Raw genomic sequence first — 13,478 nt, forward strand, 5'->3', positions numbered from 1 at the left:
ATCCATGTGTGCTTACATTTCCCCCCTCTTTAATTTCACAACAAAATAATGAAAAGTCTAAACACATCTCAACATTTGTCAAAATGTTTGTCATTATTTCTGTTACTCAAACAGACTCTGCTTAATATGTCCTTTTTTAAAGAAAGAATTTGCCAGGGAATGAGAACACTAAAAAGACACTAAATATTTTTGTTCCATACATCACTACAGTCATATTATCTTTTTTATTGTTGATTCTTATGTAAAGCTTGAAGGAATAGTTTACCTAAAAATGAAAATTGGCTGAAGATGTACTCACCCTAAAGCCATCCAAGATGTAGACACGTTTGTTTCTCCCTTGAGAAACAAAGGGAGTGAATGGGAGCCGTCGGAATGAGAGTCCAGACAACTGAAAATCTTGAAAAGCTGCATGTTTGTAAGAAAGAAATCCAACAAATAGAACAGTTTTGGACTGTTTTAACAATCTTAGAAACTTGATCTGTGCATATTTTTCTCCTGATTCAGAAAACAGTACTATAGACACAGCTTTTTGCTTTACAAGATATTCATTGATGGCCTGGAGCCATGTGGATAACCTGTGGATTATTGTGATGTTTTTATCAGCTGTTTGGACTCTCATTCTGACGGCACCCATTCACTGCAGAGGATCCAGTGGTGAGCCAGCTGTAATGATACATTGCCTCAAATCTTCATAATGGCATGGGTCAGTCCACTATCTGTGGGAACTATCAGTGTAGGCCTTAATCTAGACTCTATTCACTGCTTTCTCTGCTCATTTTACTTTTTGGGAAGTGTTCCACCACTGAATCTCCATAGATGGTGAAATCCTGTCTGGGTTTTATTGTAATATACGCATCTGACGCGAGGTGCATTTTTTGGAAACGTAAAAGCATACGCCAGTATAAAAAGCCATAAATAACGATCAACTACATGTCAGTATTTTCCTTTGTGAAATGTTCCAGTGCAGATGGTCTGGATTTGAGAGAGCAATGTCTTTTCTGTTCATCTTCCCACATTGTCATCCAGCTTACTGCAAAGTAAAACCTGCTTCTCATATTTTATGAAAATGCATTAATTCAGACATCAAAAAATCCTGTGTGGTTTGACAAACCACAAAATACACAGATTAATTTGTGTTCTTATCTGTCTGGCTAACGTCTGGTTCGCATTTGAATAAAATGAACTCTCAGACATCACATTGGGTGGTTTCATCCAAAGCTCATTATATGGTAGGATAATTTATAATGTGTCACATTAGCCCTAGGACAACCAGAAGAGGTCACTGTCATGTCAAAGCCCAGCCAGATATCTCCAGAATAACTACAAAGTCACTAATTAGCAAATTCTCACACTATATTGCATGCATTTTTTACACATATCCTCAAATACACTCTTAAAAATAAAGGCACTTTATTGCCAACTGGTTTCATGAAGAACCTTAAACAATCCATGGACACTTTCCATTCCACAAATGGTTAATTATAATGAAAAAAAAATAGTTTTTTAAAATGATTTTTACAGTAATTAAAAAAAAAAAAAAGATTTTGTAACCAAACATGGTTCTTCTGTGGTTCTTGTTTCTTTCATGGTTCTTTCTTCTCACTGTATAAACCCCATTTGGAAACTTTATTTTTAAGAGTGTAAAGGTACAGTATATAACAGTCAGGAGGACATATTTTTTTTCATATATTACAATGTTTCTGTTTGATATTCTCTTCCTTCCGTCAGTTCAGACAATGGAAACAATCAAAGGGTCAATGGCTGCTCTCTGATTTACATATTTCCACATATGTCTCCAAACTCCATCATATGATGTTCATAGAGTCACATTACCTGACCAAGAACAAACACAATGCTTCTGAATGAGGTGATTTCCTGGAAGTGCGCGTCAGTGCTGAGAAAGTTGATTTATTAAACTGCTGTTTAGCTCAACTGACCCGTTACAAACACTGAGGCTATCTTGGGTGTCATTTATTGGGCAGATCTTTCAATTACAGATTTGCTGTTTTGAATTAATCAGTTATATAAATTATTAATCATAAAATTAATCAGGTTCAAATGAATGGTCCATCAGTGTTCCATCCATTCACTATTTTTGAAGTAATAAAACAAAAATGATTGGAGTGTCCTGACAGCTTCAGTCTTTGTACAGTACCACAAAAATCCACATTTAATTCAGTGTGTTACTAGCTGTTCTTTGTAATTATTTGCCAAAATATTATGCCAAAAAATTCTGCCCTCTGTTATTTTTGTATAAAAGTCAAGTTGAGGCAAGTCGTCACGTGTTTTGGTGTATGCTTATTAAATACAATATGTACTGGCCAAAATAATGATTTGATATTTTTGTATTTTATTTTATTATACCCAATTGCTTTACTGTTTAAATGCTGCTGATAAGCCATTAAAGGCTGTTTAAAGGCAGGCTCGGGGACTACTTGAACTGGGGCATGTTGTCTATAAAGGTCGCCATGTGTTCAGTGACCTCTGTGTTTGTCCTGAACAGTGGAAATGTTCCATCACTTTTGTGTACCCAATGATTTAAAGCATGTGTCTATACAGAGACCGACTTTCAAAACTAAACCTACTCTGAGAAATATTTATTGGAGTAAAAAGTGTGACAACTAGCCTATTTAGCCCATAATCATCAAACTCACCCCAATTTGAGTGACCTCAAAGTAGATAAACACTCAAAGTGTTTGAAATGAATGCCAGTTAAGCATCTGTCCAAGTGCTGGCAGTCTAAGATGTGTGCATAAGGCTCATGTGACGATCTAAAGGAGGAGGAACAGTATCATCAGCCTCCCCTCAGCGGACGCTCACGCGCTCAGCTCTACTGCACAGCGCACGTGAATTCTGCGCGCTCAGAAGTGTATTCACCGGGCATCTTGGCACAAGTGGCTTGTTTTCTTCTGTCTTGAAGGATGACTTCCCGCCCTTTATGCTGACGGCTGCTCGGAACTTACGCTAAAGAGAGATATTATTAATGAAATCAGCAAGAAATGAAGATGAACCTTGTGAATTGTTTGGCTCTTCTCTTAGTTTGGCACGCGCACGCGGTAAGAAATCTACTTTACCTGCTCTGGTACTTCTGAGTCACTCAGCCTCAGGTGTGTGCCTTCAACATTCAATATGGGTAACGTGTTGTCATTAGGGCCTTAATACATTAAATATGAAATTTGATTGAAACGTCCAAATAAAACATATCGAGTTTTCTCTACTTGAATGATGTCCCCATACTTATATATTATAAAAACAGGCTAGCATGTTTCAGGTATGTATCAACTATATAATGTATGTAGATTTACTAAGGGTTTGAACAATGTTCTCAGTGTTTTTCCATAAAGGTCATGTCGAATTGTCACGTAGGCTATTTTATGTTATATTTATAGTTTTATGCAAATGTTATGCTATACAAATCATGAAAGTCAGCTTTTATCAGCTTACAGTGGTCAAACTTGTTTTGGAATATGATGGTTAGTTTATTATTGGTACAAGTTGGTTTGCCAGGTTGATCTCAGCCCTGCTAGATCTATCATTAAAATCTGCTAACCATAAATGACCAGCCTGGTCTAGCTAGAAATGATGTCAAAACCAGTGATTCTTCAGAAGAATAACGCATCGGCTACTGTTTAGTTTTTTGCGAATCATTTTGTGTTTTGTTATTGCTTTACTTTTTAAAAAGTGTATAATAGGCTGTTTAATGTCAGGTTTATTGGAGCATGTTGGGTCAAAATGCATTTTAGTGAGCTATGTCTTTTTTTCCTGGGCACTAACAGTGGAAATATTTATTTATTTATTTATGGCTTCAAAGACTTTAAAGTATGTGTCTACAAGTTATAAACTTTTTTTTCCCCTGATAAATATTAATTGAGCACAAACTGATAGCAAGCCACGTTTTCTTCTGCTTTCAGCAAAAAAAAATTAAAAAATCAGATTTTATGTGTAATCGAAAGTAACTACGAAAAGGGTTTTCTTTTTTACTTTTTTCTGCCGAGCAAGCAGGCCATTAGGGATAAAAGTGCAAAATTTCTATTGTAATTACATTTGGTTTATTGATCTTCGCTTTGCAACAACCTTTCTGCTTTCATTCCTGCTTGTGCTGTTCACTCTTATACAGTTTAAAATTAAATTATAATTTAATTGAGTCTCAAATATGTTAAAAAGAGGCATAACACAGTGTTTTAAAGGAACGGTCAGAACTGGGTCAGGGCTATTCTAGACAAGATCTCTGTAGTGATTCAGGTGTTTTGCCCAAAGGGATCTCACGAAAAGATTCATCAGGGCACGAGCTACTCAATTTCATCCTGTGCAGAATATAACTGGTGGCATGCAGACAAATAAAAACCTAGGCCTATATGCTTTTTTTTTTTTTTTTTTGATGGTTTATAAAGCCTATTAACAGTCTCATAAAATTTGAACTTTGTATGTATGGCACAAAATGGCTGTTAGATATACTAACAACCAAATAAAATAAATGTAATGCTTTATTATGCATTAAAAAGTGATAATATATATATATATTTAAGGTAAAGTGTCTAATAACAAGTCGCAATATCTGATGCATAAAAAAACTGATAATACAAATGAGCAAATAGAATACATTTATTGTGGTTTTTATGCTTAAAACAAGTGAAAAATACCTAATATTCAAGATACATTCTCTGAAAACAAGTCTTATTATCTCATTCAGTTTTATTCTAATGTTAATTTTTGTTGTTTTTAAGATACCAATCACAAGTAAGATTTTTTTATTTTTCAGTGTAAATAGTAAGATATTAATAGTTTAGATGCAGGAAAAAACGATGCACCATTAATAAACTTGAATACGCTATTGTTTACAAGCCATTGCTTTTAATCTCATTTTAAATAAGACAAAGCTTTTCTATACAAAAGTCCATTAATCAGTTACTTATCTTGTAGATCATTGAGCTTCTCTTTGTGACCTTAATTAAAGTGCAACACTCTGTGTCCATATGGCTGCATCCCCAGAGGCACAGATACACCATGTAACACACAAACTCGATGTTAGTATGCTGGAGAATTCAAATGTAACATGTATATCAATGTAGTTTGTCTTCTGCAGGGATTATGATACAAGATGACTGTCCTTCCACTCTACAGTCTTTGTCATGGATTAATAGAGAATGCACGCAAACGTAATTGTTTTGTGTGTAGCAATTCTTATATTTATATAAAATAACATTTTGTTGTTGTACTACTTTTTTTAATTTACAGGGATTTGAAAGCCCATGGAATTTCTGCTTCCCAAAAATCCCTAAAACTAGGTTTTCAATCCGTGGATCAAGAGCTATCGGCAGACACTGAAGACATATTACACAGAGATCCCATCAAAGCTCAGAGAGGAAGTTGTGTATGGTTGTGCTCTATTAGAATTCAATCCATTCAATCCCTGACCAATTTCATACAGCAACATTTAATGCCAGTTTTTATTTCGCTACTCCTCGTCCTCCTGGGGTTTGAAGGTATCGGATTGTATTTCTGTGACAGGCTTTTGTGGTTTTGCGAAAAATGCCACTTTTATTTCCCTCTAAACACAATCCCAGCCTCCTATGCTGTACAAAAAACTTTTCCACTAAATACTTTGAGTACTCATGAATTAAAAAAAAAAAAAACACAAAATGATTCATGAAACAACAAAAATGTGTTATTCTTCTGATAGTGGTTTATGTTTTAAAATGACAAAAAAATATAGCTTTTTGTGTGGAATACAACTGTTTAAACAAAGCGATAAAATCTCTGAATGCTTTTGACCTTGAAATGCATTTCTTATTCTCGTTGAGAGAGTGTTTAATTACTTTTAAAGCGCTGCTTTATGCTCTAGTGTGAGAAATGGAAAGCTGGTTTGCGAACTGATAACAGTTGCACAACTGCTTTTCACCGTAAATACGAGACCACACGTTCTCAGATGATCAGTTGATGATATTTGCAAAGTTTCATGCTTTCCAGCTGATCCACTTCAGTTCAGTAAAGGTCCGCCAGAATCCAGCTTCTTCTTGTGCAGCTTAAGTCATCTTGACTGTGTCAGCACAGAAACACTGTCAAGCAAGAGAAGAGATAGTAAATATGTTTAACATTGTAGGTTGAAACCTGAACAGTTCAGAGCAAAACAATGTTTTATTCACTAACCACTTACAATCCAGTTTAACCAGGTGCTGAATGTGCTGCGTTTTGTCATTGTGTCCAGTGAAAATAAAAGATTAGCGACCACATTTCATTATACTGTAAGTAAATTTCCCCCTTGACCTTCAAATAAATAGTTGTCCTAAAAACACATGGAAATGAGTTTGTGTTGGCAGTTACTCCAGTGGGGTTTAAACATGAGCGAGCAGGAAACTGTGTCACATGCACAGCGCTACAGAAGGATGCAAAAGGATATTGCAAACAAATAGGGTGACTGAGTGACATTACCGACCGAGTGACATTACAGAGGTCATCTTTGTTCACAGAAGAAAATGAATGCAATGGACATGCTGCCACTCCAAATGTGACTGTAAATGTTATACAGTTTTAAGCAACAGAACTGTTTTCAATATTAATATTAATAATAATAATAATAATAAAAAGTTCCTTGCGCACCAAATCAGCATATTAGAATGATTTATGAAGGGTCATGTGACTGAAGAAAGACTGACGTAATGCAAAAAAATTAGTTTTGCCATCACATTAATAAGATATATTTTAAAATAATTTAAAATGTATTAAAAGTTATTTTATAATTGTAATGATATTTAACAAATACTACTGTTTGTGCTGTTTTTTTTTGGATCAAATAAATGTAGCCTTGGTAATCATTAGAGACTCATTAAAAAAAATTTTTTACTGACCCATACCTTTGAATATTAGTGTATGTGTCTATGTAGAATTTAACTTTAAAAATAAACTTACAGTCTTGTCTAAATGGTATTTAAAATGACTTTTCAGATAAATGTTTGCAATATTTACTTGAAACATCTTTAATAGCTCTGATAAGTGTAATTTATCTGATTATCTGAAATATTAATCTCATTTTGACATTGTAGTTACTTGCATTCTCATCACTTGGTTTACTTTTAGAAAGCACCAATCTCAGGTGGAGCTGTTTTACATGTTCATTGCACCAGATGCTTCCCTTTCAACTACAAAGCCTCTATTCATTTTCCATACAAATTATTTTTTGAAAAACAATGTCAATTCCCATGAAGCAGAAGGATGAGTCAGATATGTGCCCGGGTGACCGGCTGCTGACGAGACTCAGTCTGCTAAACCAGGACAACAGACTGTCAGTAATGATACAAGCGATGCACTTTCCTCACAGATTTCATTAAAATATGATGTACAAATGGAGCTCATTTGGATATTTTTAGTAGTGCTGAGATGGTTGAATTCATAGTTTTTGGTAATCCATACTGAATTCATTCTCTGTCAGAAATCAGTGAACAAATTCAATGTCAAATGTGTTTTCGACTCGGCTGTAATTGCTCTCAGCCTGAGTTAATCTCAGCCAGCGTGCATTTGCCTTGACAGTAAGGATCCAGAATAATCCTGATGCAATCACTCATATCATTAGTGTGCATGGCGATCTTGCTAGCTGTGATATATAGGGAAGAAAGCCCAGCTTGGATGAGTATGACTGCTCCCGTCAAAGATGTAGCTCAAGATTTTGAAAGAGATGAACGATGACAGACTAAAAGTGTAAACTTATGTCCTCCTCTGATCTGAGGCTGATTTGTCTCCTTGCTGTTCACTTAAAAAAACCCGAAGCCAAAGTGACTAAGAGCTTGCAAACACATACATAACACACTGACCTTGCGTTAAAAACATTAAGATTTAAAAATGTCAAATTCTTTTTTAAATACATATTCTTAGTCGCTTTGATATCAAACAGAATGCTTGTATTGTACATTTTCAAAAACAGCCTGTATTTTCGGAATTATTTTTTCCAGGTTTCTAAAGCAAATATGATCCATAACTGAAAACCAACTGATGAGATCTTTAACTGATGACTTCATGTGACTCTGGTTAATTCCCTTGATATTATTACAGTTCTTATAATAGAGGATTTTGAGTCCATCAGTTGAGCAGGCTTTGTGGCGGCTCTTTGATCACAACAGCTTTGAGTTCAACTGTGTGATCAGTCATTTCAGATGATGTCACCAGAAAGCTGTCTAAACTGAGTTAGCAGTTCAGCACTGCCTTACTTAAAGCACTGATTCAGGTGACAAACCTTTTGATGTTTATGTAGATCCATAAGCTTAGGCTGCATGTCTATGGAAATATGTATTGTTATGGAAGCCAGGGTATTTTGTAGTTAACTAAAACTAGAACCATAAAATATTACTTGAAATCAAATACTTGAAATCTTACTTTTTCACTTTTTCATGTAGTTGCCAAGGCTACATTGGTCATCTGCAGTGAATGGGTGCCGTCAGAATGAGAGTTCAAACAGTTATTGTAAAACATCTCAACTCCTAAAAGCAACGTGTTTGTGATGAACAAATTGATGAATTTTTTAAAATTTTTAGCAATTTGTTTTTGATTAAAACTGTTGTTTCCAGCTAAAATACAAGTCCTTTGTATATAATATTGCTTTCTCCATTGAGAAAGCCAACTTGTTTGAATCAGGAGAGAAATATGCGTGCAGTAGGTCAAGCACTGTTTACAAGCACAAACAGTCCAAAACAGCTCCAAATAAATATGATTTTTACAAAAAAAAAAATTGAGGAAGTGTTATGAATTATGGACTCATATTTTGAATCCGTACATTTTCAGAAAATAAAAATCTTTGGTTGAACAATACCCCAAAATACCTATAAAAAATAGTAGTCGCCAGTAGTCTCGTGGTTAGTGCATTGATATACACCTTCACTGCGCTCATGGTGACCCAAGGTTGACTCCTGTCTTGAGGTCCTTTGCCGATCCTGCTCTCCTCTCTTCACCCAGTGCTTTCATGTCATCACTCTACTGTCCTATCCAAATAAAAAAAACATTAAAGCCCCCAAATAACTTAAAGAAATTAAATAAAACCTATAATAGTATATCATTGATACAAAAACAACACTGAAACTTGTTTTGTTACTACTTGGAAGGGAGTAGCATTGAGATCATATGGCTGATTTTCTTCCCTTTGCCCCCTAAGGTCAACGCGAGACATGCAAACTGTCACTTTCTGTATGAGCTGCAGATGGCTGAGAAGGAATGTTTGGACATGCTGGCAGACGAGCTGCCTCCGCACACTCAAGGTACTGTGTGTTAGTGCACACGCACGTTACATCATCTTCGTAATCCACTTACAGCATCCGTTATGAACAGCATTTTGAATGGCCAGAATGTGAACCAGCAGTTCATTAGGCAATCTTTAAAAGATGTGTACTGTTGTGTGTATTTGTGTCATGTTCCCCATAAACAATACAGTGGAATAAATGTGAATGAGCTCTGGCCACATGGTTTGTCCTACATAATCAGTTAATGTCTCGTTGTTCTTCTGTCGGCATGCAGTGTTTGCTTTGACAGATGTAGAATCACATTTACTGTCGACTGATAGCGGTTGAGTTGTAGCCTTTAAGCTCAATGTTGAATTAGATGTTTATATTGTATGAATTGGACATGACCCACATATGGAAGCCCGTTTCCTTCTTATGGTAACTTTGTCTTTTTTTCTTGATTTTGTTATTTTAAACTGTATCTCACAATAACCTTTTTAATGTTTTTGAAAGAAGCCTCTTGTAGCCTGCATTGATCTTATTACAATTTAAAATAACTGTTTTCTATTTTAAAATGTAGTCTATTACTGCAATGGCAAATCTGAATTTTTAAGAATCCATTACTCCAGTCTTCAGTGTCACATGAACTTACGGAAATCATTCTAAAATGCTGATTCGGTACTCAAGTAACAGTTTCTTTATCAGTGTTAAAAAACTTTTTTTTGTGGAGCCTTATAATATATATATTTTTTTATTTTTGGGATAAAAAGAAAATTGAAAAGAATAGTATTCATTTGAAACAGATATCTTTTATAGCATTGTAAGTCTTTATTTCCACCCACTTTTGAATAATTTAATATATCCTTGCTGAATAAAAGTGTTTATTTCAAAGAGAAATCTTATAGACTCCAAACATCTCTATGTGATATTATACTTCATAAAGTGATTCAACCAAACCAAATTGATCAAAGTTAGAAGATATATAACTTTTTTAATGGAACAAAGATACAGAACTCATAGTATTGTGATGAGACCTTTAAGATCCAACTTTGAACCTTTCAAAACCCCAGATGTTTCAGTGAAGACTGTTTCAAAGGACTTTTTCCCAGCTTATATTATCGCTGGTCATTGACCATAATCACATACCCAGCTGTCCATAACCCTGGGGGACCACCTTCGTCATTTGCTTATTTATCTGTCAATTGTAATATTAAACTTCATTTAAAAGAAGAAGCCAAACTTACTAATAATATTCAGTCATAGAGAATCCATTCTTTATTTTTAAATGTTTGTTGTGTGTTGTTCTTTATGCTTTGCTTCCATTTTAGAATAAAATCAGAAGTGTGGGAACGACCCTGCTTTGCTTTGTTTGCCTTTTTGACAGTTGTATGGTGTCCATCAGTGGACAGATGTTCCAATTAATAGTAATTATTTGGCAATACATACACACAGGACTTGACTATTCGAATTGGCGAAATGAGTGACAAATCCCTTTGGAGATGACTGCAAAAAAGCTGTTTGGACCACTTAATGTATCCCACATTTCTGATGGTTCATAAAAGGGCAAAGTGGATGGAGCACTGACCAATCAGAGGCAATGTTTACTGTGTCTTAAACAGTGCTTGATGAGTGACGTATTTTCTCTTAGTTTAGATTCCTTATTTTCCCTTAGAAACGACCAGCTGTTTCAGAGAAGACACAGCTGTCTAAAGGAATAGTTCCAAATAGTGAAAATTGGGCCATTATTTACAGTCCAAACCTGCATGACGTTTTTCTTCTTCTTCTTCTTTGGAACACAAGATGAAATTGGCAAGTTTTGAACAGTAGTGTATAATAAAATAAAATATTTTGTACTTCCCACTCTTTTCCATATACAGACAAGGAATGAGCGATTGGCCTTTAAAAATCAGCGTAAATGCATCATACAAGTGATTGATATGACTTGTACATTATATTCCAATTCCAAATGTGCTATATAGTGTTCTACAGAAGAAGAAAAATATATATACAGATTTGGGACATGATGGTGTGTAAATTATAACAGAATTGTAAACTTTCATGTCAGTTATTCCTGTAGTTCATAAAGGACTACATGTCCTCTTTGCTGTGATGTTTCTGAGAGCGTTTGGATGTTGTAGATGATGATGTATGGTGGTGTGATGTCATTGTCAAACCTCTTTGACCATCTTTCTATTTATGTCCAGACCTTCACAACACACTCATCTGACCGCAGATGCTGGAATGTGTTTTGGTCCCTGTTGGCCGGTCTCATGAGATCCAGTGATTTTACCCTTTTTTATGTTTTATCTTACCTATCTGTAGTGTATGTATCTGTAGTATCTAACCTATGCTAAATGAAAAGCAAACTTGGATGATATTTGTAGGGTTATGTTAAAAGAGAAAACGTATTTAAGTACACTCAACACATAAAGCAGAAAGCCTCTCAAGAACATTAGTCAATAAATGCGGATCTTATCCCAAACTAAACATTTTCCCAGGTTCCTGTCAAACACATGTCAAGTTTCTCACATGCACTGCTGCACTAATTTTGCTGAAGGTTCTGCTATTTCAACACATTTTAAGATCCAGATGTGTTAAGCTTTTGTATTGTTTTCTGTTTCTATGGCCTTACAGGTTGCAGGGGGATATGGGACAATTTTTCTTGCTGGCACCATGCTGACATTGGAGAGGTGGTCGACAACACCTGCCCCGTTGCACTTAAAAATTTGTTCACCAGAGATGGTAAATTTTACTTTAATATTTGCAAACTGTCATTTATCCATTTTAACATGATGCTGATTTATTTTTATTGTTTAATTATTTACATTTTAAGGGATAGATTACCCAAAAATGAAAAGTATGCCATTAATTACTTGCCTTCATGTTGTTTCCAACCCTTAAGACTTCCTTTTATCTTCCAAACACAGATTAAGATTTCCAGAAATTGCAGTTGAACCACTGATGTCATATGGACTATTTTAATGATTTCCTTACAACCTTTCTGGGCTTTTAACGTGAAAGTTGTGTTGCTGTCTATGGAGGGTCAGAAAATTCTTTGATCTCATCAAAAATATCTTAATCTGTGTTCTGGTTTTATGTGTTTGGAACAACTTGAGGGTGGGTAATGAATAACTTTCCCTTAATAATTGAATTCAGTTCATTTCAAAATAAAATATTTGGATATAATGCAACATTTACTTTGGTAAAATTAGATTTTTGGCCGTTTACATAAAAAAAATTTGGGCACTGTCTTAAAGAAACTTCAATATATATATATTTAAAAACCTTCGAGTTTATTGGATGTTAATGAAGAAATAGTTGACAGTCTTTCAAGAACTTGCAGATTCTATTTGGTAAGTACCTCAGAGAGCTGTCCTTTATAAACAGATGTCTAGATGTTCTCAAAAGGGTTTCATCAGTAAATATACAAACCAAAACAGGTCGTCCTATGGCATTAAGCTTTAAAACCCTATTTTATGAAGTTTATGATTAGCTCTGCTAATATGTGCGCAAAGCAGATAAGTAAAACAGTGGGGAAAATATTTATTTAATTACCTGCTGATTTTGTAAGTTTGCCCAATTAAAAAGAAATGAAGGGCTTGTAATTTTAACAGTAGATTTATTTTAAAAGATAGAGACAGAAAATCAACAAAAAAATCCAGAAAAAACACATTATATAAAGGTTAGAAATTGATTTAGATTTCAGTAAGTGAAATAAGTATTTGATCCCCTACCAGCCAGCAAGAATTCTGGCTCCCACAGATTGGTTATGTGCCCATGTGGAATACAGATCGGTCTCACCACTTTAAGAAGTAAGGATGATCATGAGAAAGGTGAGGGATCAGCCCCGAACTACACAGGAGAGGAGCTTGTTAATGATCTTAAGTCAGCTGGCAGTCACCAAGCAAACCAATGGTAATACACTACCGTGCATTGGACTGAAATCCTGCAGCGCCCACAAGGTCCTCCAGCTCAAGAAGGTACATGTACAGTCCTGTTTAAAGTTTGCCAAAGAACATCTAAATGATTCAGAGAAGGCTTGGGAGAAAATGCTGTGGTCAGATGAGACCGAAAATTGACCTTTTTGGTATTAACTTGACCCGCCATGCTGATAATTAATTCAAGAACACCATCCCTACAGTCAAGCACAGAGGTAGAAACATTATACTTTGGGCTGTTTTTCTGCTAAAGGTACAGGACAACTTCATCGCATTGAGAGGCAAATCGACTGAGCCATGTACTGTAAATCTTGGACGAGAACCTCCTTCCCTCAGCCAG

General features: G+C 35.2%; 1 protein-coding gene across 1 annotated transcript; it reads left to right on the plus strand.

The window, feature by feature from the left end:
• Positions 1-2,803: 2,803 nt before the first annotated feature.
• LOC113101211 (vasoactive intestinal polypeptide receptor 2-like) lies at positions 2,804-11,963 on the plus strand (the record flags this gene model as incomplete). Its single annotated transcript, XM_026265608.1, has 3 exons — positions 2,804-3,056; positions 9,137-9,239; positions 11,835-11,963. Coding segments are annotated over exons 1-3 (289 nt in total), but the record flags the coding sequence as incomplete, so codon positions are not given.
• Positions 11,964-13,478: the final 1,515 nt, after the last annotated feature.

The sequence above is a fragment of the Carassius auratus genome, unplaced genomic scaffold (genome assembly GCF_003368295.1).
Source record: "Carassius auratus strain Wakin unplaced genomic scaffold, ASM336829v1 scaf_tig00217580, whole genome shotgun sequence".
NCBI lineage: Eukaryota > Metazoa > Chordata > Actinopteri > Cypriniformes > Cyprinidae > Carassius > Carassius auratus.